The 26,685-nt window shown below is 46.0% G+C and overlaps 1 protein-coding gene across 1 annotated transcript in view; it reads right to left on the reverse strand.

Annotated features, from left to right (window-relative positions):
• LRIG1 (leucine rich repeats and immunoglobulin like domains 1) overlaps window positions 1-26,685 on the reverse strand; it is an 87,402-nt gene that overhangs the window by 22,292 nt on the left and 38,425 nt on the right. Inside the window, exons 4-7 of the mRNA XM_083795194.1 lie at window positions 9,375-9,512; window positions 8,163-8,306; window positions 5,724-5,867; window positions 4,616-4,759 (exon numbers count right to left, since the gene is read on the reverse strand). Coding sequence (XP_083651320.1) covers window positions 4,616-4,759; window positions 5,724-5,867; window positions 8,163-8,306; window positions 9,375-9,512 — 570 coding nt within the window. The remainder of the gene's footprint in view (window positions 1-4,615; window positions 4,760-5,723; window positions 5,868-8,162; window positions 8,307-9,374; window positions 9,513-26,685) is intronic.

A 26,685-nucleotide genomic window follows, 5' to 3' on the forward strand; every position in this document is an offset into this window, starting at 1 on the left:
CCTCCAGAAGTGAATCAGAGCAACAGCCTAACACAGATGCTGTCAGTGACGCTGGAGAGAAGCTACTCTTTCTCCATGGGCTGCATGGCTACGTTAGGGCCCGGCAGCAGCACCCCTCCTCGGTCCCCTGATGTATAGGAAAGGTTTAACCCCGTAACACTCAGATGTCAGCAAAGGATATTAGTCCTGGTCGTGTTCAGTCCTCACTCCTGCCTGGACACTCTCTGAGGCTTACAGGAAAGAGCAGTCCCCGTCTTCCCCCTGCCCTGCAAAGTGGGGAGTGCTGCCAAACAGAAAGATTTTGAAGTTCGCATGCACTCTTGGCAGGGTTCAGACTTGAGCATCCAGGAGGTGTCTTATCGTTCTGCACTTGTGCATCGCCAGCCCCAGGCACCTGGGTGTGGGTGTCTCCACCCGAGTCTAGAGCCAAAAGCATTTCACCACAAGGCAATTGAATGCTTTCTTTCATCCACAGGAAGGAGGTATCTATCCACTGTAAACCAGCCGCCTTCCCTCCCGCTCCCCTTTGTCACTGAGCCTACAGTCTGCTTGAAATCATCGCCACTTACAAGTGACTAATATTGGAGGGTTGCTTTTTTCATCCATCTCTTCCCATTGGTTTTATTCTGTTGGTTTTCCTTTTGTTTTAAGTGCTACTCTTGTTGCAGTTTGGAAGCTGGTAGGAAGAAAGCTGATTTTCTCTCCCAGCCAGGGCGCAGGTGAGGCTTCTGAGATTTGATGCTGAGAGTAGGGCATGGGAAGCTCCCTGCTACCACACACACCTCACACAATAAGCAAGGGGGAAAGCCACAGGCAAAGCCACTGGTCAGTGATCCTCAGCCTGGAGCACTCACCCGGAGCTCCTGGTGTGAGCGTAGCCCTCCTGTTCTCTGGATGTCTGTGCAGCTGGGTACTGGGTGAGCCCTGCAGGGCTACTGGCATGAGTGTGACCAGCTCTACGTTGCCTACGTACTGACGGGGAGTATAAAAGCAGCATTCAGATACATCCTGCCTCTCACATTTTCTCAAGCTTCTCTCTCTACACAGGGCAATTACATAGGATTTTAGAAAATACCTTGGTGATTTGGGAGCACAAGTCCCTTCAGAAGTTGTGAAGCACTGGACAGCTAACTTCAAAAAGTGCAGTTGCACTTCTTTGTATAAGCATTGAAATCCTTTATTATACAGGCAACAAGAAAAATCTGGGTTCCAAACCTCCAAATTCCTTTTCTAGTTCCTTCTGTTAGTAAGTCTGCTTAAAAATGTGTCTAGGGCTTGCATGAAAGTCACTGCAAAGCCAAAACCTAAGTCGAAACAGACACATACTCCTAAGCACTGCGAGTGTCATTTACTTGGCAAACGAGCTGTCTATCTTTTAACTGTGTGAGTGGGCAGAGGGCAAGCTTTGGAAAAAAATCAGCAAAGATTAATGAGTTTGAAGAAGGTATGGGACAACATACTTTCATTCCTAAAGAAGTTGTAGTGTTAGTTATGAAGAACTGGCATCTGGTCAAAATTATGTCCTCACCTGCGATTAAAGAATTTGGCTTAAAAAAAAGAAGCGTTCAAAAGTAATTCTAAACCTGGCTGAGGAAAAAAAAACAGTTCCTTTTGATTCTACACAGAAGGGTTCCTGCTACAACTGGTGAAAGCATGTTCCCATCCGTTCCTCCTGACGTCACCAAGACGGATGGACAGCAGCAGCCTTCAGCGGTCTGTCTCAGTGGCTGTAACCAGCTGGAAGGTTTCAGGGGCTAAAGCACCTGGCAGCGGCTTCCTTCAACACATACGGTCTCTGCTTCCTGCCAGTGGGAAAGGCCAATTTGCACAAGAGTGCGTTCCTCTCCTTGGCAGTTTGGATTATCTGGGTTGAGAGAAGCCAGCAGGTCTCTGCCACTGCCCCTTCTCATCTCTCTACCAGAGAGAAATCACTGGAACAAACATGTGGAAATACCTTGCCTACACAGCCCTTTCAGCCTGGGAAGGAAGCGGAAGAGTGACACAAAAAGCAGCCCGCCAGAAGGGATACATGAAGCAGTTAACTGGAAATCTGTTGTGCAGCTGCAGCTCCTGCTGCCAGACAGTTCTGGACCAGGTACATCTAACTCCTTTTCTTCCCACTGACCGAACTATAGGTAAGAAGCGAGAGTTCTTTGGCTTTCTGAAGAAAAAAAAGACCCAGAAGCCAATTCGTCATTTACATCTGATGAAACTGTATGCTCCCACTGTGGATTTTTCCATGATATTGATGCCTTAGCACCTGACTGGCGAATACAATCAGCCCTTTCTCATGCCCATGAGAAGACAAGAAGATCTCTTTTCTTGTTGCATTTTACATCAGACTGAGGCTCGGAGTCATGTTTTCTCCTGACAACTGAAGGAGAGGCAACTCTCCAGATGCTCACCTCCTCCCTCGTCACAGATCAGCAGAGGTCTGGGCACCTCTCTTTTTGTCAATCAAGGACTTTGAAATTCATTCCCTGTGCAACCAGAGGCAATATTGTCTGATAACTGAAACCCAGCCGATTTAGTAATAGGGGAGGTGAGCAAAGAGCTTTTAATAAGAATGTAACATAGACATTCAAAGAAGTGCACAGAGGCAGTCTAGATGTATCTAGCGCTTCCTTTCCTCACCCTTCAATTTCAGAGCAGACCTCTCCTACAAGCACTCTCTGGCTGTGGGAGTTTCAGCTACAAGTATCTGATAGCTCTCTGTAGCAGCCTTACCCTAAAGGCAACATCTGCAACAGCTTGTAATATTTTGCAGAGATGTGTGCTAACACCCGCGTAATTACCTTTCGGATCTCAGCTCTGTCGTCTCTGGCCTCACGCTCTAGCACAATCCTGTTTGTCAGGCCACGCATGCCTCAGTGGCTCCGACCACCAGGCCTTTTGCAAGTCTTCTCTATTCTGCACCAGGGCAAGTGAGTCCTGTACCGGGTTTCTGCAGTGACTCCAAACAAGCGCCTCTAGGCCAGAACAGCTGACCACGTGCACTACTTGTGGCAGGAGATCCCAATCCACATGTGACACATAAAGGACTCAGCACTGCAACCTTTCATCTGTATCTTAAGGGTTTGCAAAGACAGCGTCAGGTAGAAGAGACAAGCACGGATCTCCCTAAGAGAGTTTTAACGTGAGCAGTGCAAGGCACAGATGGGATGTACCCATCGCATCAGAACTCATGCTTCAATGCAGACACCAGACACTGGATCCCAGAGCAGAAAGCTCCCAGAGCTGTACTACTAACACAGTGCAGTGATCTGAATTTGGCTATCCCAGGGGTCCAGCTGTGAGTGCCTTAGCAAGGTAGACTCCCCTCTTTTTGATGCTTCAGACTTAAGCAGGCTGTGGTTGTTTCTAATCTGTTCTTTTGAAGACTTCTGCATTGACACTGCCTTAATGTAGTAAAATAATCAGTGGCAGATCTGCACGTGAAGGAACTATAGCTGTCTACAGCACCATGCCAGGCAAAGGAGCCCTTCAGGCATGGGCAGTTTCACAACAGTTTGAAAAATGAGGTAATTAAACAATCACATACGTATTAAACTAAAAACAAAGATTCCCTTGTGCCAAAAGAAAAATCCACATTTGAATGAATAATTTGGGTTCAACAGAAGATCCCAGTTGGTCACTGCACTACAGGTTCATTCTACAGCTTCTAAACTCAATGGGATGACGTGTCACGTCCAACTACCTTTGAGTCTACATGCCAAAAGGTGAGGGACTCACAGCTGGGTATGCAGTTACAGACCCAGTCTGAGTCCAGAGTGAGGCCTCTGAAAGCAGGAAGTTGCTTTACTGTACTGCTTTTTGGTGGACAGGAGAACCCGTAACAATGTTTAACAAGAGATTTCCGAGCATCAAGCAGAATGAATTACAGTTCCACTAACCACATGTGTCAAGTTCTCCAAAGAAAAAAAGTGAATCTTTCCACAGTCCCACCGAGGGGATGACAGCTACTTCTGTAAATACTGCAAGCATCCATGTGTGTCTCTTCAAAAAGGCATTAAGCAGTGCCACAGACCCAAAAGACACCCTCGTGGGGCTATCCGCAACAGCACGGCTTTCTTTCATTTATCAAAGAGACCATACTCACAGCAGGAAATCTCAGGAGAGCAAAGTCAGTGTATTTACTTTTCAACAACTGAACCCTACAGGAAGGGTAAAGTGTAAATAGGAGAAAGAAGGACAACTGCCTTTAAAGGGCCAAATCTCTGCTGGTTAAAACCAAGAATATTCTTTGTAAATACACAGGACAAAGCAAAGCTTCCTTCAGGCTGTACAGTCATTACACGGCAAGCAGCAGATGTCTTGTAACTAGCTAGCTAGAAAGTGCTGGCAAGCCCCAGATCACAAGCTCTCCAGGTCTTTGGCTCTGTACGCTTTCAGCATACAAAAACTTACATGGTGCAAAAGTATTTTAAACAGGTGCTCCGAAGGTCGTAACATCATGAATAACTAGGGCATCACTTGGAGGCGGCAGTTCCTGCATTTCTACGTTGATACAGTGGAAGCTGTAGGCCATGCGATGGGGGAAAAGTCCTTAGCTTGCCCGCCAGCGTTACATTAGCATCAAACCCTGCCCAGTGAACCACAAGGGAAACCAACTTACAGCTCATGCAGCTTCTGACAGAAGCTCCAGCCATCGGGGTTGATGCGGGATATGGAGTTGTTGCTGAGGTGAAGCTGGTGGAGAGATGAAAGGCCATAGAGAGAGCCACTGTTTACTTCTGTCAGGCTGTTATACTCCAGGTGGCTGTAGAGAAAAATCAGAAGGAACACTGGTCAAGTGCTGAAGAATTCCCAACAATGAAGAATCTCCACAAAGGACTGGGGTTTTAGCCATTCCTACACATATTTCTACATACCTGTGTGGACACGCCCATGCGTAGGCATTTCATGTGCAAGAAAGGATAGAAATTCAAGGGCAACACAAGCAAAAGGTCACTTAGTGTTCACTTAGCAAAAGGCTTTCTACCACGCACTCCCACACAACCTCCCAGTACAAAGGCACAACACTCTGCCACTGTCACACAGTCACAAGGTACCAAGCTGGTATGTTCCGAGGGCTCAATGCCCAGAATGAGGTGTGACTGCTGAGGTATGCTCCACTGCATGTAAACTGGGCTTAGAGCATCCCATTGGAGTTTGTATTTGCAGAGTCTCAGCTGTGTGACAGCAGCTTCCAGAAACACACTGCCTTGATCACTTGTGACCCTGCAAACACACTTGAAAGCCAATCACATTGCAAGTTTCAAGCATTTCTCGGCAATGACTGTTCAACATGCTCTCTTGTACGGAAAGAACGCATCACTGAGATAGGCTGGCTTGGTTTCTGGGTTTCCCCAAGATGCAGAATAATCAGGTCTGCAACACATATTTTCCATGTATCAGTTAAAAGAAATTTGCAGGAGCCAGAAGAGCTTTCATTTAAAGACCAGTTGGGAACTTATGGAGTGTTCAAATCATCAAACTTACAAAGCAATACTGCCACAGCTTGAAAAAATGGATATTTTTTTTTTATTGAACACCTGGTAGAGCACTGAGTTGACAGTGGGTCAATGGGACAAAGGCTGCTGTAGCACTGCACAGTTCTGTGCATGCAGCACATAGAAAGAAACATGAGGAGTGGCACTCTGATGGGAGTCCTTGCTAAAAGAAGAAAAGGACAAGATAACAGGTGAAGTCTAGGCTGTTTAAGAGAAAAGAACACAACTTACAGAACTTGCATCTTGGCTAGCCCCCAGAAAGCCCCATCAGTCAATTTGCTTATGTTGTTGCGCTGGAGTTTCAGGACTTCCAAGCTGTCCAGTCCCTGGAACGTCAGGCCTTCAATCAGGCGGATGCGATTCCGGTTCAGCTCCCTAAAATCACCAAGGCCATACAAGTATATTAAATCCCAGTCCTTTCTCACGAAATCGTCTGCGCAGCATACAATGGGGACAGCAATGCCAACAACTCCTCCATCGACCGTTCCCAGGAGAGAGCAGAAGCGCACCGGAAACTTTCAATCCCCAAGCCAGCCAGGGAAGTCAGCTGGGTGTGATCTCTTAAATAAACTCACCCTGGGACAGACTTTCACTGCAGAGAAATTACAGACAGTGCAGCAATTCCTCTTCAACCCTCTTCTCTCTGAATATCTTTTAAGCCATTTATCCCTTTCATCAATTTTCACACTTCATCTTCTCTCAGGCAGAGACACCGTGTGAACAAACACAGTTAAACATCGGCATCGTTTTCCTTACAACCCACCATTTTTACAGGACTTGTAAAAAATGTGCTCTGAAACAAATGGGTGCTATATGAACTGTGAGCCCAAGAGGAAGTTTTATGGCTAAGTTTGAAAGGAAAGCTTTCAGTTCCCTTTACAAATTTCACATTTTTTCCTATTATAAGAAACTAATAAAGACTGAAACAAGTTGTTCCAATAATGAGGCAGTCAGTATTCTGTGTATACAAAGATCTCCAACGTGGTTCATTAAATTTTTCTGTTTTTTTCTCCACTGCATGAGTGGGAACGCCTAAAGCTTGGAAGCTTGGGAATACCTTTTTTTCCCAGAATAGCAATGTGAACATCATCACAGCACACTTCACCAACCCATATCAAACAATATCATGGATTGCTAGATCCAGACATGCCAGGTGAAATCCCAGTTCCATAATGGCAGTAGAGGAGCTCACCGACACAATGCATTGAAGTTGAAGATAGAGCTTTGCAAATGAATGTCCTTTTTGCAAATGCAAGACTAACCTAAGGGTAGTTCCCTATTTGGTGTTTGTGTTGAACAAAATGATGAAGATTACAGCATCAGAAATTGTTTTGGAAAAGATGAGGAGGCTGTACGAACTCCAAGCTTACTTTTTAAAAAAAGTAATCTTAAAAAAACAACGTTGAAGTTGCACTGAAGTTGAGCGTAATTATAGTCAAGTAAGCAATCAGAAAGTTTTTAGGCATAAAGACTGTTGTTGCCCTAACACACTTCCTAGACTGTGAGCTATGCCTTGCCAGAAAAACAACTGTACACAACAAATTCTGCAACACATCAAATCTGTATAACTTGCTATTCATTCCTGTTTATCCATAGGGTTAAACAACCAGCTGCGAGACTGTCTCAGAGTCTAAGAATACCAATCACTCTAACTTACAGTGAAAACTATTCCTAAATAGATTGAGTTGACCCTTGGTTTATTACACTTTTGCACAGGACGCAGATGAACGTAGTGTATTACAAGCTATCAGCTAGTAGATGGCAATTTCCAGCTGAGAGGCAACAGACTCCTAAGACACATATACTATCGTCCTACACTGTTCCATCCCAAATTGGCTGTGAATCCTACAAGTATGCAAGCACAGATGCACACCCATTCCTTAGACACGTCTTGGTTTAAGGGTCTGCCTCTCAATCAGAAAGTTGCCGTTTAGAGGCGTGAGTTCCAACAGCCGTTGTGGAGTTTTTGTTGATAGACAAAAGTTGATCTTTTGCCTATCAAATTTGATGGAAAGACCACAACAGGCCATAGGCTGGGATGGTTTCTTCAGCAGAAAAAGCAGATGGGAAAAGTGAAGCTATTAGAGCTACTATTTACACGTAAAGCATTTTTATAGTTGCAGATGTCTATGTGTCTCCATGCAGCTCCTGCCCTACAGACTGCAGGCAGGACAATAATGATGTGTGTGTTAACTCATCTAGAGTGTTATTTTCTCTGCCCAAATATCACTGCAGTTTAACAACCTTCCGCCATTGCTATTTTATTGCCACATAAAGATACCTGTGTGGTCTCGAAAACCTAACATGGTGGCTGAGCTCTGTCACTCCCAACAGACGCACCTTCCAAACCTCTCTTGCACCACAGACACCAGCAGCTTTCAAGGGAATGGATTTGTCTTACACTGGCAATGCACAAGTTGCTGATGCCTGTAGCTGCATCCATCCCTCCCCACCTGATCAAAAGAATGGCCTGAAAGGTCAACAGCTACAAGACAAAAAGGACTCTCCCAGTATGTTTTACTAGGTGCTGGCAGAGCACCAGTGCATAGCTTATTCTAAGTTTTACAAATAGCAGGTAAGGAAGGGTGACATTTGGTGCGTATATCCTCGGGGGCATTTTGTCTCCATAAAGTATGGCTAAGTTTAATTAAAACACACATTTCTACTCACAGTTGTATTAGCCTGGGTAGCCTGAACGCCTTGACAGGAAGCTGAGTGATCCTGTTTTTACTCAGACGAAGTGTTAGCAGGGACCGTGACAGACTATCAAAAGCACCAGGCTCCAGGGTGCTGATTCTGTTGCTCCCCAGGTAGCTGCAATAAATCACAGCAGAAAAATGAACAGTTCTGTCAGAAATCTCCTTTTATCAGCATTTAGTTGGTCTCCAGACAGGCTGGTGAAATTACAGAGGTGGCTTCGATTCCTTTGGATTTCTGGCTGCACAAAAAGCACAGTGCCTTCCCAGAGCCCTGTGACGAATGTGGAGAAGTGCAGTGCAATTCCCAAGAGCTCCCCTATAACCTCCTGCTTCAGAAAGTTTGGAGTGGAAGCCAGAAACCAGAGAATATTCTAGTGCAGGATGACTCCAGCCATTCCCCATTTCTTAAGATTTTTCCCTCAGCATCTGTCCCAGGGCTCTTTCTTACTTGCACTCTTAGCACAGAGGCTGTTCTTACATGTTAACAAACAATCATTGGGTACAACACACACACTCTTATATCCTCTTACAACCAGAGGCAGTAACTTTTGTGCAAACTTTAATGCAAGCAGATCATCTGTCTGCACCTTTTCAAATTTACCTAAAACACAGATTATTTTATGTTTCCCTGAATAGGCAAAAAGCTCTATGGAGAGGGCATTACTCTGCTTAATCCCGCTTTTTCTTCAAATTACCAACGAGAGATTTCTGTTCTTAGCCACTGAGATTTCATTCAATAGTCACTTTAACTGTAACAATGAAATAAGCATTCACCCTTCCCTCTTCCAGATGCAAAGGGGCTGATCTAGGAAGCAGCACCTACAGATCCCACTGGGGAAGAGATACTGTTCTGCTGGAGACAGCTCTGGCTTCTAGGCTTCCAGTGAAAACACCAACACCTGGAGGACGCATTACAGCTTTTCACTGCTACAACGTTCCCGTGCTACACAAATAATAATCTGCATTCTTTACGGGTATGTCAGAAACCCAAATGAAAAAGCTCAATAAATAACCTGACAGTGAGAACAATGTGCTGCCATCTGATTCTCCTCTGCACTTAAAATCCTGATGAATAACCCCATACTTTTTGTGTCGTTCCCTTTCCTTCTTTTAAAGAAGGTTTGAGGCCCTTTTCTCTGCTGTGGTAAGTCAACAAAAGCTGTTCCCAACAAGAAAAACTCACAGCTCCTTTATGTGAAGTCCCTGTGGAAAGCAGCCGTTTCGGATTTCCGTGATGTCATTGAAACTCAGGTCCAACGTTTCCAGGGTAACGTAGGGCTTCAGTTGACTTGCTTCAATGCTACGGATCCTGTTGTGATGCCTGAAATGGTCAGGAGGAGAAACAGAGACAATTTAGTTCTCTTGGAAAAACAAAGAGACTACCCGAGGGTGCAGCAGGCGCTCGGGCTGGCCGCTGAGTTCACACGTGGTGATTTACAGCACGTCTTTAGCAGCTGTCCTAGGAGAAACCCACGCCAGGGACACCTTCCCTAACCCCCATGTCGTTCCTGTGACTACAGAGATTGGGTCTCATACATTTGCAGGCTTCCGGACAATTTTCCTGTTACGGTACGAGACTTTCCCTTCTCCTTCCAGTCATTTGGGCTTGGTCTCCTACAGGCCTGCACTTCCAAATCGGATTCGTTATATACAAGCTCTGCAGGGTTGGATTTTAATCCTGCAGGCAAACAGCGCTGAACAACAGTTTAAGCAAACTGCCAATGTTTTTACACGGAGGATGGGATTTTCAGAGCTGTCTGCAAGACACAGGTAAGTACATACAGTCTCAGAAAAGGTTACAAAACATTGCTTCCCTAACTCCTAGGGATCCTTCTGAAAACCCTCAGCTTTGGACTATTTACAATGATCTGTAATACACAGGAATACTGTAAGACAGCTTGTTCCTGCAAACATTTCCTCATCTTCTGCCACCTTTGTCCCACTGCGTGATTAGGACGACTCTGAGGTACTGTGCGCTCTGCCCAAGCACTGCCTACGGGATCAGACCCCGTAACAATCATCTGCATTTGCTGCCTTATCGGCACCAGCCTGAAGGACTTAATCTAATGTTTTTCTTCAGAGGAGGTACCGCAAGCTCTCCTCAACATTTCCACAGCTGTCAAACAGTTAATTACCTCTTAGACCTCATCCGTACTCAGCAAGGTCTAACTAAAAATCCCCCGAGTCCTTTCCTCTGACTCCGTTCTGGCCTGAATCAGCGGAGAGAACAGTAACCAATTAAAAAAAAATACATTGTGCATTAGTCACAAGAAGTAGAGCACATGCCTGATGTGAATTTAGACCAGTCATTGATATTCCTGGCAAGGCTGGGAGTGAGGCACTCCAAATAGAGACGCTCAGCAGACACTTGAGAACTTGCTGAATAATAAGAGATAGGAGAGAGGGTTCAGACAAGTACTGTGGCTTAATCCGGCTGCCTACCCGCTGCGTAACCAGAAGAAGAGACAGCCGCCAGTGAAAGCGCTCTCGAATGCAAATTGGGACGCGCCGGCTCTCCCGACACAGCATCAGCTCTCTGAAATAAAAACCTGCTCCGTGAGCCCACCGGAGCCTTCGAGGCGCTGAAGCCGCCGGGTGTCTGGGAGCTGGTCTCCTCCAGCCTCACCCAGGTGTTCAGACAAGCCCCCCAAAAATACCTATAGCACGTGGCAAGGGTTTTCTGCTCCCCACACTGATCTCCTCTCCTTCCCCACTACTAAAACCAGATGGTTTCACCACCACGTTTGCTGGGGCTGGTAACAGAAAGAGGCTATAAACCGCATCCCCCTGACAATTCGTTTTCTGGAGACTCACCCTCTGAACAGCGCCCGATGCTCACTTACACCGGGGAAATAGTCCCAGAAACACTGCTAGGAGTTTAAATGCTACTTAGCTAATTCAATGCAGGCTCACAAGTCATTAAGGACAAATTTTACACCACTACAGAAATGCTCTGCTAATATGGTGCAAAAAGGCCTCAGGAAAATCAAAGGGAAGTCATAACTTAAGTCCCCAAACCGCTTACTCCATGGGTTACGGGCACGCAGGCTCTGCAAACACGAACAGTATAAAAAGCAATGATATGACCAGTATTCGTTTACAGCTGGAAATGAAAACTGAATTTTCACGTCCATGGCACGCAGAGGAACAGAGCTCCAGTGGATTTGTTAATAGGGTGTCTGAAATACAGGAAAACTCCCTGTACCCAGGTTTTTCTGTCCTCCGTTAACTGAGCACACGGGTGAGAAGGATTTCATTTCCGTAAGGCCTAGTTTCTTTTGCAAGGCCTCAATAGGTAAAACTCGCCAGTTCAAAAATTTCCGTCTTTTTTTCCTTCTCAAAATAACAGCGGCCATTAAATGAGCGTGTGTGACCCAATTCAGGGAAGTACCTCGACGCAGACAGAAGCGAAAGCAAACCCCAACGTGCTTTCTGAGCTCTGCTGAAGAAGGGGCTGTGAGTTCAACTCTGATCTCATCTGGGCCGTGATGGCTGAGCTGAACCTGGCTGTAAATTAACAGGAAATGAAGGCTTGTACAAATGAACACGAAGAATCCATAAACTACCTGACAATTCCTGCGCGGGGCAGCTGAGGCTGTGAGGGAGTGAGAGCACGGAGTGAGTTTGGACATGAGCTGTTCCTCAGAAGCCAATGTTATTTTTTTGGAGTATTAATATTTCTGTGCTTTAGTTGCTCAACATATATCCAGCCTGCCTGCCTGCCAGATCTCCCAGCCCTTCCCAGAGGACTGAGTTTAAGAAGGGAAGGGAAGGAAAGGGCAGGAAAGAACTATATTGTCTGAGCCATGCTCACAGTTTCCAGGTGACTTCTGTCCATTTGCCTCTCGCTTTCCTTGCGCCGCAGCTGGCAGCTGAGCTGGATGCATTATTTCACACAGGAAAACAACAGGCTTCTTTCTCTCCCTCTCCCTGTCTCCTTCAAACATGGGCTGACTCCAAACGTAGCTCTCGGCTCCAAACACCATCCCGGGCCAGTCCCAGCTGGGGAATGTCAGACAGTTTGCTGCAAAGTACTGCACCCTCTCAAAGCGCTGCACTTCAAACAAAAGCAGCCCTGCTGACTTTTCCTATACACAGCATGTGATATGAACGCAACGTAGTCCAAACCTTTTGCTAGCTTGATTACATTTAATTTTTCATTCTTACAGTAAGAGCTGAAATGTGATTTAACCCTTCCTGTTAGTACTTGGATCCTTTCAGCTTGTCTTCCTTTGTTCCCAAGTCTTATCACAAAGGTGTTTTACAGACGGAAGACAAGTGATGAAGTTATAACTTTACCTCTCTCCTTTGACTGCACAAGGCCTGGATTTTTACCGACTCACTCCTTAGTTTACAGTTCCTCAGCTTCAAAGGTGACAGATCAGATTTTAGTACCAATTGCTGGACCAGGCTTTAAAGCACAAATTACTGGTCCTTCCACAACCAATTTGCCTCCAGGTGTCTTTTCCTCTCCCCTCTCCTTAGGTATCACAGCCTGGAAACAGATTTCCCCGCCTCGCTTCGGCCAGCGTTACCTCAAGAGTATAAGATGACAAGGCCTCAACGCGAGATTGAGCAATTAGAGCCAGGAGTGGGAGCCAAGTCTCTTACTTTCTATTCCCAGCTCTGGCACTGACTCATCCGCCTTGGGCAAGTTTCTTAACCCCTCTCTACCTCTGGGTTATCCATCTGTGTGGGAATGCACTGCTGGACTCGGCTGCTGCACGACTGCCTCGCCGAGGACTACGGGTTTGGAGTGAAAGTCGCGCTGGTGAAAAAGAAATCCCAGGGAGCGAGGAGCCCGCGTCCACGAGGGTTTGCTTGTGAACGAGGGAGGATGTAGCTAAAAGGGTTTCATTTCCCAGCTCTGTACCCTCATTCCTGGAGATGCCAATTTGGAGCTAAAGCAGATGAACCGTAACAACCTAGCGCCATACACCAAGGCAACTCGAAGTCAGCGCTGGGTGACTTTAACACCGCAAGCTGCACGCACGTGGCAGTTCCTCAGGCACTGCGTCGCCCTCGGGTCAGCACCAGTTGGAGCAGGCACAGAGGGAACCGACCCTCCAGCCACCACCACATCCACACCCCGAGGTGCCGCAGCCCCTCAGCCCCTGCGCTTTGTGCTGCTCCCCAACAGACCCCTCGGGATTACAGGAGATTTGGGTTAGGCTCAGCCAGCCTTTTGCTGAACCGAGCCTATGCGGACAACGTCAGGAAGCAAACGCACGCTCTGCGCTTCTCCAGGCTGCTCAGAGACAGAAAAACAAGCAAAGTGTTCCAGCGAAGCAAAGCGTGTTTGGGTTTGCTCTAAGTCGGGAGGGAGCCGAAGGGGGTGGCAGGAAAACAACAGGTGGCGCAAAGTCAAAAGCTTGCAGCATTTCCAGGAATCTCAGCTTGTATTTTAGAGGTAAAGTTACACTTTAATCCCGGTGGGTTTCCTAGTTCGAAGCGTCTTTGTGAATATTTATTTGATAAACAGGCTGTGAAACATTTTCCAGTAGACCTAATAGGAGAAGAATTCACCTTCCTCTTTGCAGCAAGCCTGTCCTTTGGAGTACACTAATCAGTTTAATTTAGACCATGGCTTCAAACCTCTTCTGTGAAATCGATGCAGAGAGCAGTGCAAACACGCTCCTTTGTTGTTAGAGCCACATTTACTTCCCCTCAGCAGCTGCCCATTAGAAAGCTGACAGCGGAAAATCAAAGCAAGCAGACCCTCAGATGGGAATGCACAAGGGGCTTTGCCCAGACTGATTTAAATACAATCAGCACAAAACCCTCCTGGTTTAGACAAAGCTTGAATTAAGTCTGCCTTGGCTGCTGGGAGCCTGCAGCACAACTGCGTGGTGTGAAGTGAGGCTAGAGGCAGGGAGCAGTCACATGCCTGGCCTTCATGTCGTGTCAGCTTACAGGGCTGGCTGGGCTCGCCGAAAAAAAAGAAAGCCTTAATACAGCAAACCTATTAAACCCACACCTGTTATAGGCATCAAAAATAAAATCAAGCTTCAAAAGAGGCTCCACACCTCGGGTAAGGCTCTATTAATAATGTGAGCGCATTCTCAAAAGGAGCATATAAGAGAGATCACAAGGCTACAACCAGAGACTGAGAAGTCCAGAGTTCAGTTAATATTTCCATACTGGGAAAGTAGTGAAAAAAAACAGTGCTGGAGCCAGGAAGAGTTATGGGGTTTGCTACCGAAGGACATGCAAGGCTCGGTGTCACAGACAGGCCACGCAGAGAGGGCACGGCCAGAAGCGAGATCAAAGACACCGTAACACAAGCCGGCTCACATACACCGTGACTAAGTGATGCCTGGAATTACCTGCCCTCCTCCTCCTCCATCTTCGTAATTTGGAGAAGACGGAGATTTAATATCAATCTTCCTAGAAAAACTAAAGAAGATTTAAGATACGGGTTCCTAAACTCCCACCTTAGACCTGCCATCTGATTTTACCCTGCCATTCATTACACAGAAACACAGTTTCACAGTGGAAGATGCCTGAGCAATTGCCCTGACGAGGATGAAGAGGAACCCATGATCTGCAAAACGTGGCAGCGATAGAGACATTTCTGTTTGTTCTTGTCACATCATCATGCTCCATAACATAAAATCTGTCCCAAGCGATTCCTCTTATGGAAATAAGGATAGAGAACATTGCTGTAACTCCATTTTTATAGTTTGTCAGCATAAAACTTCTTGCATGATCTTAACATTTTACTCCTAAAAATGCCAAAGACTTTTAATCAAAAACTTCCTCTGCTCTATCAGGACTTGTAAAAGCTCTACCTTGCAAGGGAAAGGCAACAGAGAACGGAGCGAATATGCAGGTGACAAGCTGGAAACCCGCAGCATGCTATCTGTCCTCTTACTTCCGTGCATGAGACCTTCCCCTGAAAGCCTGAGCTGCCCAAAGCTCAGCCGTAAGCCCTCAGGCTTCCCAGCTGCCCTGAGAAAGCTGCCTGCCACTCCGCACTGCCACCCCAGTCTCACCAGCATCACCGGTGAGGCTCAAGGTTTGGTACCCGACAAAAACGTACGTCCTTAGCCAACCCAGCGTGTGCTGAGCTTGCTTAAGGGAACAGCCCCGCTTTTCTTTCTTTCCAAAGTAACGCTGCACACGTTTTTCTTTGGGCAGGAAGCAAGGACGCATGGAAGCAGCCCCCACTTCCCTCAGATGCTCTGAATCACTCCTTCCCCGAGGAATCCTGGCGGAGCCCCAGGGCCGCCGCAGATACGGCTCTGTTTGTTCAGGTGCCGGCCGCATGCGCAGCGAGAGCAGAGCAGCGGCAGGCCAAGCAGCCACCACGTTTTAGGGTCAGACACAAAATGAGAAGGGGAAAAGAAAACTGCACAGAGTTTGCAGGCATCCTGACTTTCCCTTCAAGGTTTACGTGATCTGTCTGAGGCTGTATGTCAGGATCTTCCCTCTCGCTAGTTCTCCTGCAGAACAAGGCCTTTCTAAGGTGCTGCAAACAAAACCTGCGACCATTTCAAGCTGTTTTCACTTAAAATCATCATACGTAAGTGTAAAGCAAGAACAGGCTGACAGAGGCATTCCAGCTATACTGAACAATGGCAGGAAGTCTAAAGGCATTTCTCCATTTGCCGATGTACTTACAGGGTTTTTCTTCACCAGGTTACGTTCTTGGCCTGTGTCGGTGCTTTAGGACGGAGAAGCACAAAGCAAACTACCCACAGCTAGACGCAGGCTGGGACAGACGTGGGGCTCAAAACCAAGCACATTCTCTCCAGATATTTCTGCATTTACAATGTTTATGTAAACTTTCTGTTTCGTCAGATAACCTTATGCTGTGCATTAGATCCACTGAGGTGAGTGATATAATTTCATAAAAGCTTTCTCCCTCTCTCTGATCTGCATTTACTCTCACTAGCCTTCCTTGACTCGCCACAATATGATTTTGGATATTTTTTTGCAATATAAACGTCCCAAGCCTTCAGCATTCGATCTATTAGCAGAGCAAAATGTGTGGGACAGGCAGGATTAGAAGTTAGTCATCTTTAAAAACAGAGGCTGCCTTCCTGACTCAGCATGTTACACAACCTGTTATGACATCAAAGCAAATTAAGATTCCTGAAGACCAGACCGTCCCTGTTACAGGCACAGCTGTCCCCCCCATCAGCAACAGGGTGGTTCCAAATGTACCAGTCTTTCTGCTTGATGCTTCAGGAAGATAGCGCTCCGCACGGGCTTTTTAAATGATGTATTCACAAAGGGAACAGACCCACGAAAACGCCGCGTAAAGCATCTTTCATTGTTTGTCACAACCTCGCCGTAAGGAGCTTCCCTGAACTTTTATGAACTCAATACCGCAGAGCACAACCTTGCCTCCCCGCGTGCAGCTCCACCTCAAAACATCTTGGCACTGACCTTCAGAGTCACCGCGTGCGTCCCTGTCGGGGACGGTGCACCCTTTAGTGGTGGGGCGAGGGATCTTCGGCGGCCGCTGCTCAGCTTACGCGGCAGTTTGGCCAGATCCCTGGCACGAGGGAGGGCAAGCACCTCTGAGCCACTGGGCATGATCGATGGTGGTTTTGCAACAACCAGCTTGTGCACACGCACAGCTGTGCCAGCGTTTAACCCCCTTCTTCTCCAGCTCTCAGACCGATCCACTGCTCTTGTCACCCTCCATCTCCTCATAGTCCCCAGCCTCTGTCTGGAACAAGCACTGAGGAAGGCTGCAAAGGAGAGAAGAGGCTGTGCTGAGGGCCGAACTCTGCTGAGAAGGAACCGAAATGTCCTACAGGAATAGAAGGAAAAGAGTCCTACAAGGTAAATGGCAGATTTCACACGAGAATGCAGGAAACCACATGGCTCTGCACCACCTGTGTGAATGAGGCTGTGGGGCACTGCACTGGCTATTAGAAGGGGCTCAATCAGTATTTGAAAGGGGTCATTCAGCTGCTGGAAGATGACAGGTCAGTGTTTTTATGCTATACACTTGATGTATCTTATCATTGGCCTCAAAGAGGAGTCCTGACTGTGGCAAGGAGGAAGAGAGAGCGAGAATCAGAATGAGCCAGATGTGAATTTAACTCAGAGCAGGGGCTGGGACAGCTACCCTGTCCCATCCCCAGCACAGACAGCATCTTCTTTTTGTTGTCACTGCAAGCAAGTTTTTGCAAGCTTCGATCTAATCAACAAGGGTAGCGTTTTCATTTGAAAGCCAATAGGGCCCAGGATCACAAGGCATGTAGGCACTTTTATCCTTAAATCCTGATGCTGATTTTAGTTCCTCTTTGTGTAATAAATGATCAAAGCGAGGAAGATCCACCACAGCCTAGTGAGTGCATATGTTTTGTGGGTGGCTTTGTTTTGCTTTTGTCTCTCCACAGGAGCGAGGAGGGGAAAATACACAAGTGGAAAAGCAATTTAAGTGCAAACCAAATGTAATGACTCTGCCCGTGATGCTGGGACATAAATCCAAACTGTAATTGCATGCAGACTGCTTGATAGCACGCGCTGTTTGTGCCTGAATGCCACCAGGATGTGACACAGGCTCTTCCCATTTCTGACAGGAGCACAACAAACAGGTGAATTTAACCACACAAGATTTTTGTGACCCTGATGCTGAGGCAGGTAAATAAAGGACAATATTCTTGAGTATCTGCTCCACAAGACCATGAACCTCTCTGAGTCCAATGGCACTTGCCGCAGACCCTTACAGAAGGCAGCGGTTAGAGGAACGCGCGCTTTTAACTGGCCAAGCAAACTCCTGTTAACACTTTATAGATGTAGATAGGCTGGCTGGTTGGGCTGTTCCAACATGACACACACTTGTGCTCTGTTGAAAGGGCTTATCTGTCTTGTCAGCAAGGTCGCCAGAGCGGGGATAGCCTCTGGGCAGGCTTCACTGGGAGCTCTACTCAGCTGAGACTGTTCAGCCTGCAAGAAGGAACAGCTCCTGTGTGGAAAAGCAATAGCCAAGTTAGGAAAGAAAACAGCTCTTCTTAGAAAGTTTAGACACCTTGTTGTTAATAAAGCATGTCAAGTAGGAAGGACGGCTTCAGGAAACTGCAGAACAAGGTCTCGGAAGATCCAGGGAGGAAAAATTGATCTCTGAAGCAGAACTGATACTGTGCTAACCCAGGCTGGTGTAAAATAATAGCTGTACAAGCTTCCCCAGAGCAGATCTTGTAAAACCAATGGTCAAAATCAAAAGCATTCACCACCACTTAGCCAGAAAGTTCTTCAAGCCTCTTTAAACGGACCAGTTACTTCTTCAGTTCCTTAGGTTGAAAAGAAAGAAGTCTGACCCAGGAACATAATCGGGGGGGCAAAAAGCTTCCGTAAAGAAAGGAGCTCCTTTTCCAGGGCTCCTGAAAAACTACAGAAAGTCCAGACCCTTTCCCTGGTTGTTTATACTAATCACGCCCCACTTCACCCTGAAACAGCAATTGCTTCCATGCAGTGACCTGCAGTATACACTGGATTGGAGAAGGTATTTTAAGTCTAAAATCAATGAGCCATTTATAGGTTCTTTCTTTTGCCATTTACAGGTTCTTTCTTTTGCCATTTACTCTTCTTCCCTTCTCCGTTTTCTCTTCAGATCCTTGACCACTAAAACACTTCTTTTCCCTTGCATGCTCCTGCACTCCTCTTTCATTTTCCAGCTGCCTTTGCTAGTTTCCCCGATGTGCAATTGAACATTAAATGGTTTGACAGGCAGAACATGTACTCACCCAACCACTTACTCCCAATCAATATTCACGTGGAATTCCTGTTAACAAGCAAGAGTTATGCACACACTTGGAAGGGAGGAGGGCCTCTTAAGTGATCATTTCATCCAAAGGCATGACTGATCATTTTCCTGTCCACCTTAATAAGCGGCAGTCAGATTTTCCACCCCGCCTACCACCAGCAAGGCGGTTTTTACAACAGTAAGATCATAACTTTTAACGTGATCCCTATTGTTCGTCTCCGCAATTACCTGGGGAATTTAACGCGGGTTTAAAATAACAGAAAATCCAGCATATAGTCAGCTTTTATTCGGTTAAAAACGAGCCTTCTAGAGATTTTTTGCTAATCTTTTCCAACCCAGACATGGCAGGATCACACGTTAGTGAACACTGTTTACACTAGTGTTTCTTTACTCTGAATTACGCACCATTCCTCGCGGTGCCAGTGGAAGCAATGATGGAAGTGCTAAGCATCGCACAGAGCAGAAGGTAAATGGCAAAACTGATGTTTTACTCCCTGGGCTTTGAACCACGTTCACTTTTTAACACCTCTGCTGAAACAGTTTTAGCCTTGTTATACGCAGAGGAACTAAAAGACACTGCCTGTTCTCAAGCCTTCCAGGACGCTTGAAGGTAAACAAAATGGATTTTGGAAGCATTTATGGCACCGTACTTTAAAAAGTCTGTTCTACCCCTGTTCCTGCTCTTACTTCTCACTGTGCATCTATTTGTGGCCGCTGCTGGGAAGGCAGTGGCGAGCGAGGCAGACCAGGCTCTGAGGAAGCACCACTGAGCTAAGGACCAGGAAAACTACCTGACACTTATGGACTGATAACAAGGACTAACTGGGCAAAGTGGAAAGTCTGAAAACAGTGACACGCTGATATTCTCTTGATTTTGTGCAATTTTGTCACAAAACTGTATCAAAGTTTCAAGCTTTTGGAGAGAAGATAAATGAATAGAGGATTATACATTAATAAGTACTTTGATTTGCTTTTACTGCAGTTGCAACTTTGCTTTTACTCGCCCCTGGGCAAACTAAATTGCGGTTACTAGCATTTTTAGGCAGGGAAGTCCAATATGCTAAAAAAAACTTTTAACTCAGCAAGTTATTTATGTTTGAAATCTGCTCAGCCTGAGAAGACTAACAAAGGAGCTGCCTCTGCAGACATGTGCTTTATTTGCCATATGCCATGAGACAGTCAATCTACCACAGATATTAATAGTAGTAACTTTGGGCTATTCTGAGGTTCAAATATGAGGCTGTTTTTTCATATTGACCTTAACAAAAGATCATGGTCACAAATGACCCTAACAACTAATCTAGGCTTGATCTGCAGAGGGACAAGTTGGGAGCCACCTTGTACGTTGTGCATGGTGCACCTGCCCTGGGACAGCGCACCAGAAGATGCTTTACGTTCACCAGTTACATCTGCCCTGGGGCAATGCCCAGTCTTTGGCTAGGAGGAAGCAGAACCACCCAAACTTACTCGGTCTTAGGGTGTAATGAATATGTGGAACATGCGCACAAGATACCGTTCCCGTATTCCGACTCCTAACACCTTGTACTCTGTCCCCAAAGACCATTTGGGTCATCCATCCCCTTCCTCCAGAACAAATCCTCACCTAGCATGGCAGCTAAGCAGCACACAGACTTGAGAGCAGAAGCAAGCTGAGCCTGAAACAATTCTCTATCTGCAGGAGAAGCTGCCACGGCTGCACATGAGAGTTATGCTCACTAGTAAAGACATAATAAAGTAGCCTCAAGGGGTAACTGCTATTCCAAGAACTGCCACCATCTTTCACTATCTTTTTCCTCTGGCTAATTTTTACATTGCTCTGTATCTGCGCGGATTGCGTTCTGATGATCTTTTATTGAGTCTGAGGACCGCGTGTTTCATTTCTGCTGCTTTTCTAGAAGAAATGATTACTCATTTCCCTGGAATAGCCTCAGATCCTTCGCTGTTTCCATGCACTCACATTCTATCTGAAAGCTTGCAGAGGAGATGCAAATGATTAGAACAGTTCCAACAGCCCAAACAAGAAGTCAAAACAGTGTCTCTTCTGGTGCATGGGAGCACATGATTAATGAGAATTTCCTCCACTGGGAAAGGCTCTTGCAGTCTTTGGCCTCAAAATCCAGCGGACTTTACACACCAGAGCCGTGCCATGAACTCTGAGCAAAGCAAACACGAGAGGCAGGTTTAAGAGTATCTTATGCCTGTATGTTGCTTGCACACCAAACATCCTGACTGTCGGCATTCTTTCTATTCACCTTTCCACATCGATATATTCATATTCAAAAACAGAATCTGAGTAGCACAGCCTGTAGTGCAGACCAAAACCTCGGGAAGAAGTCTCCCTCCAGCCTCTGAAAAGAACTGCCTGAATAAACACTGGAGAATTGGTCCCTGCAGACATTACACTGACTGAAAACTGAAGCAAGCAGGGGCTGGGGGCTCCAGCAGCATGAGCTATGTCTGTTCACATGGCTGGATCTCGATCTGCATATACCACTTTGCCTTACTTACTGGGGAAAGCTTTCTGTGTGCGAGACACCGTGCATCAGGGCAGGCAGCAGGGTCTTCTGGGCTGCCTGAGCCCTGTCCTGCACACAGGCAGAGCCTGCTGACTTCAACTGGACCCCGCACACGGCTGCATCTGACTCATCTGGATTTTGTGCTTATGAGTACAAAACCACTTGCTGCGACCCAGATGGAATTAACAGAGTATTCTCCTTATTTCTAATTATTAGATCATCCTTTTCTTACTCCAGCAAAGATGACTTGCAGACTAAGTCTCCTGGGGGTCACGGCAGTTGTTTTGTTTGTACAGCAATTAGCACAGCAGGATCCCAGGCCACAGCCGAGCTAAGGATACATCTATACGGCTGCGTTTGCTCAGGCCTCAATTCCTCACTTAAGCCCAAAACTCCCAATTTTCAACACCACCTACACTGATGCTTATATGCAAGTGAACTCACATCTCGTGTATGGACCAGCTCGGACCTGAGCTGTATGCTATAAACAGTACTGATGCAGCAGTTTCAAGCCCTTTTCTCTAAGGGCTACCCAGAGCAGTCAGGAATCGAAGCAGCAGTTCTCCTGATACTCAGCCAAGTCTTCGCTATCTAACTTGAAAACCAGAATTACACTTGGCTCTGATCGGTGGAGTGCAGTGACTGAGCGCCGTTTCAGCTAACAGAGCAGGACACGCTTGTCTTGGATGAAAGCGAAACAGCAGCTCAAGGAGTCTAACGGACCACAGGGGTCTTCAGAAAGGCTCTGCAAACCCCAGACAACTCCAGAGAAGCAGCATAACAGCACTGACTTAACAGTTGCTTCCCTAAGTATTCTCTAAGAAAACAAAAGTCAACTCCTCCAGGAGGAAGACCAACTAACTGTATGATCCCAAATCTGCCATGTTAGGGATCCCCACGACTGGTCAGCTCATCTGGTACAAAGTGCAAATGAGACGCAATGAAAATTAAAGCTAAAGGCAAGCAAAAAAGGGTCATGTTAAAAGTTTAACTAATTCGACCAAGAAGTACAGTGAAATCGCCAACACTTCAGACAAAAAGCTCTTAGAAACTGTGCGGTACAAGGAGAAACATTGCTCCTGATACAGGAATTACTGGTCTTTGGCCAGTATCACCCCAGACATCCAGAAGGAACACAACGCAGCGCCCACCTTCACCATCATGCTGCTCCAGTGGGCACCCGAACGCACCACCAGTCCTTTCCAACAGGCACTGCATGTCCCCAGCTACTCCCATATCCCAATTCTCCATGTATTTAGTTCTCAATTTTACATGATCTATTTTGCCTGTGGCACAGTAGATCATTTACCCTCCTCCTATTAGCCCTCTCTGTTTAATTACAGTTTAATGCGAATTGATCTTTACATTAATGAGCCTGTAAGGAAGATTGATTTTCTTCAAGAGACTTTTTTGCTCAGTTTGGCAGCAGAGTGGTCCTATTGATTTCGCTTTCCCCAGTAAATACGCAGAGTGTTGCTGCATCCTCTGTGAATCAGCTAATCCTATTTCACACTCTTTTGCTCCAAAAAAAGTCCTTGCTCTGACTTCCTTGTTATCTGTGTTTATTCACAGCTAGATCATGGGGCCAATGCACCTCGGACAGCTTTGGCTGTTGCTTACACACAGCGACTGCCGTGGGTCACTATCCCTTTTGTTCCTAAATGGCTGGGGGCTTAAAAGACTTGCAGTGAAAGAAACGAAAGTTATTTTTAAGTGTTTAATCTGTTAACTTCCTTAATTCCTCGCCAGCTAAGGATGTGGCACGGAGCGCTCTGTTTACCACGCTTGCTGAGAGGTCTGGTTAGCAGGCTCTCCACCGAGCTCTGCAGCTGCACAGCAGCCCGTGCCGGCGTGTCTGCGGCGGTGGGTGCAGGCTGAATCAGGCTGGCCCCCTCGGAGCCGGGGCGGAGGATGAGGATCGAACCCCCATCGCCCCTTGCAGCCGCCCCAAAAGCCCTCCGGCCCTGATCGCAACTCAGCTCCTCCTCTCGTCCTCCACACCAGCAAGGCTAGTAGTGACTCTTCACTCAAGCTGGCCGGGAAGTTGAATGTAATAATTAGATTCAGATCTGCTTTAAAGAAATGATTTCATCCATCCTCCTCTCCCCCACCAGATCAGGTCGCAGCTCGAGAAAAGTCTTCTCAAGAGCCTACAGAGTTAACGCACTTGAGTTGCAGCAGAACATTTGGAAGGGAAATCCTCAGCCAAGTGCATGTCAGTGAAAACATCCTGCCATCAACTCCCAAACGTCCAAGTCTAGGAACTGTAGCTAAATTACAAATGCTGTGGGAATTTCAGGCAAGATTCTCCTCTCAGCTACTCCGATGTAATTTCGGAATGAATCCAGATTCACAGTCTCTCCCCCTCCCAGCTGAATTTCCTGGCTTTTGTTTGCACTAACAGATGTTTGCATTTAATGTCTGTCTTTATTTGGTAACCAGTACATAGATTATTTTTCCCTTCTGTTCTATTAAAAGCCTTATCAAGTCCCTTATGTTTGCTCTCGCTGAGATGAACGACTTTGGCAGTATTTTCAACATGCAAGGCAAACTGACTCTTCAAGGAATAATTAAGCTGAATTAAACTTCATGGCAGAATGTTAAGGCATAGCATGTTTGATACATATGTTATCCTTGCATCCATCTGCAGCCTGAAACATCCAAAGGTTTGCAATAAGTCTTGAGAATTCTCTCTCCTACAGATTCCCACATGCTTGCACATACATAACTAGCCCACGGTCCACAACACGAGGTCAAGCAAATCTGGAGTGATGAAGACAGGTATAGGGATCCCCAAAATAGGTAATGCAGTGACCAAGCTCATTGAAAAAAAACTTAAATTTGAGTTTGGCAGCGTGGCAGATTTCTTTCTCCCAGCATCATAAGGACTGAGAGTCTCTTCCCCAGCTTAGGAAGAGCTGGAGAAGAAGTAACTCATTCACGAGGACCGTTTTGAGTGACAAATATACAACCGTTGCTTTTATAATACATTCACAGCCCTTTGGAAATACTTAACCACATGCAATATACAAAACCTACTTCAGAGGTTTGTGAGGTAAACACACTTCACACATTTATAAACACTGAAAAAAAAGGAAATGTATTTATTTTTCTTTAGCAGTAAGAATACACTGTAACACTATATACTCAAACATAAACCAATTGCTCAGTACACAGTCCTCATTATGAGTCTTCACCCTGGGTTTGGTTTGGCAACCTCCCCAATTATTACTTCATGGATCTGAAGGCCAGAAAGAACCAGTATGATCATATAATCCGATTCCTTACATCACACAAGGCCAAAGAACTTTACCCAACAATTTGCGTACCGAGCCCATTAACCTGGAGTTGAACCAAAGGACCATCTCTTAGGAAGCCATCCAATTGATTTAAAGACTCTCAAAAATGGAGAAAGCCTCACTTCCTCAGCAAATCATTCCGACGCAAGTTAGTCAGCAACATCAATTAAAGCAGGTATTTTAAAACATCTTTCAGATTTTTACCTCTGATAAAAAAAAAAAGGAAATGCAGGGGTAAAAAAGTGTGGCATTCTCTGAAACAAGCTAAACAAAGAGATCCTTCTTGCTAAGGTATGACAGCAGCATTACAAATCCCACTATTAGAGTTATTTATGTGTAGCAGCTGAGGAAAGCAATACAGATTTCTGGAAAGTGATACTAAGCAGGTCTGTTCAGAGTACCGTCCTTTTATCATTTGGCTTTGTACCTTCCCCTTCCTTCTGTACCACTCTGAAATTTCAGAGGAGACGTAAATCTACTGCCTTCCACCAGGCAGTATTACTCCTTTCCAACTGCTTATTTCGTTTCAGAAATAAAAAGGCAAAGCTCTAACAATTTGGTCCTTTGCCAAAGGCTAAATTAATAGCAAAAATAACAACAGGGGCTTGTGAAAATTAGATCATTTATAGACTTCGTGAGAAAGAAAAGCTGATTTGAAGGGCCTAAAAACGATATCCTGGATGGCAAATTGTATGCAAGCTTTCCATCCATAAATCAGATTTCTGAAGTTTTGGAATCCCAGTGCATGAGCTGAGCCATTACACACTGGGTTATGCAGCAATTTGGTGAGCTCAGCTCAAGTGGCAAGCAGATGGCCTCATGTCAGGGGATAGTGCCTCAACAAGAGACCCTGCTTGGAGGGAGTTACTGCACGGCGCTGCAGCCAGCAGCCCCCAGATCACGAATCCAGACTTCACATGTGGTCACACGAGCACGGAGAGGCTGCGGCAGGAGGCAGAAATCAAACAAGTTGGGTTCACACCAACTGCATGTGACACATTTGACAGGTCTGATAACTGCTGAGACACAAGCCACCCCTCCACCCAGGAGGTGGAGTGGTTACGTACCAATTAAACTGAAAGACACTCGCTAGATTCAGTGCTGATGATAGCACAGGAATACTTTGGCTCTTTGTAAGCTCTGTAGGAACACACTATACCCAAGAACCAGATCAAAGGCATCATATCTCAAATGAAAGCTAAACTTGCTTCATGCCAGGAGAGAGAGATGGATGCCAACTTTAAGCTCAGATCCTTAAACCGAATTAAGGGAATGAAGGAGTTCTTCTGCTTTGCATATTTTAACACTGCCTAATGGAAAAGCAGGAATGGTGCCAACTCATTTCAGTCAATTCTGTCCTTGATTTAAGTAATAGGAATGTACTTTTAGCCAACTGATCAAGGTTATCTTGGAGTAATTCAGAGCCTTTCAAGTCATGAGGGGACACCGGCATTTTCCACTATGAGGAGGTGCCCAACCATTGCAGCTACAAAGGGGCAGGACACCTGCCTGCAGCTGTACGCTCCAAGGCCATGCACAATGGAAGACATCACTTGAACTGCTCAGGCTCTTTGCTGGATGCCATATTAGCTATTAGCACTTCCCCTTCCCAGGAACTTGGGAGGTATCACGCATACCTCAGCAAAATTCCTTCCTGGTGTGCATTACAAGCAGACACATGCAAAAATAATTTTAGAAATCCACACTCTTAAGGTACTAAGAAGTCTGATATTATGTCTTAATTCCCTTCGGCAGTGTCCCCAGCCTGAGATCCTTGGTGGCAGATGTACAAGGGTTCTCAGGTGTCTAACACTTCTGCAGGCACCTAAACTACTGAAGTTAGCAACTTCAAAGTTTCTGCAGACCTAGCCTTGCAATCACCAATCACTCTCTCTCTCTCAAAGAAAAAAGTTGAAAGAGACCATAAAAATGGGTCTGGAATGAGTTCCCTGA

This window comes from Anser anser (assembly GCF_964211835.1).
Source record: "Anser anser genome assembly, chromosome: 12".
NCBI classification, from domain to species: domain Eukaryota; kingdom Metazoa; phylum Chordata; class Aves; order Anseriformes; family Anatidae; genus Anser; species Anser anser.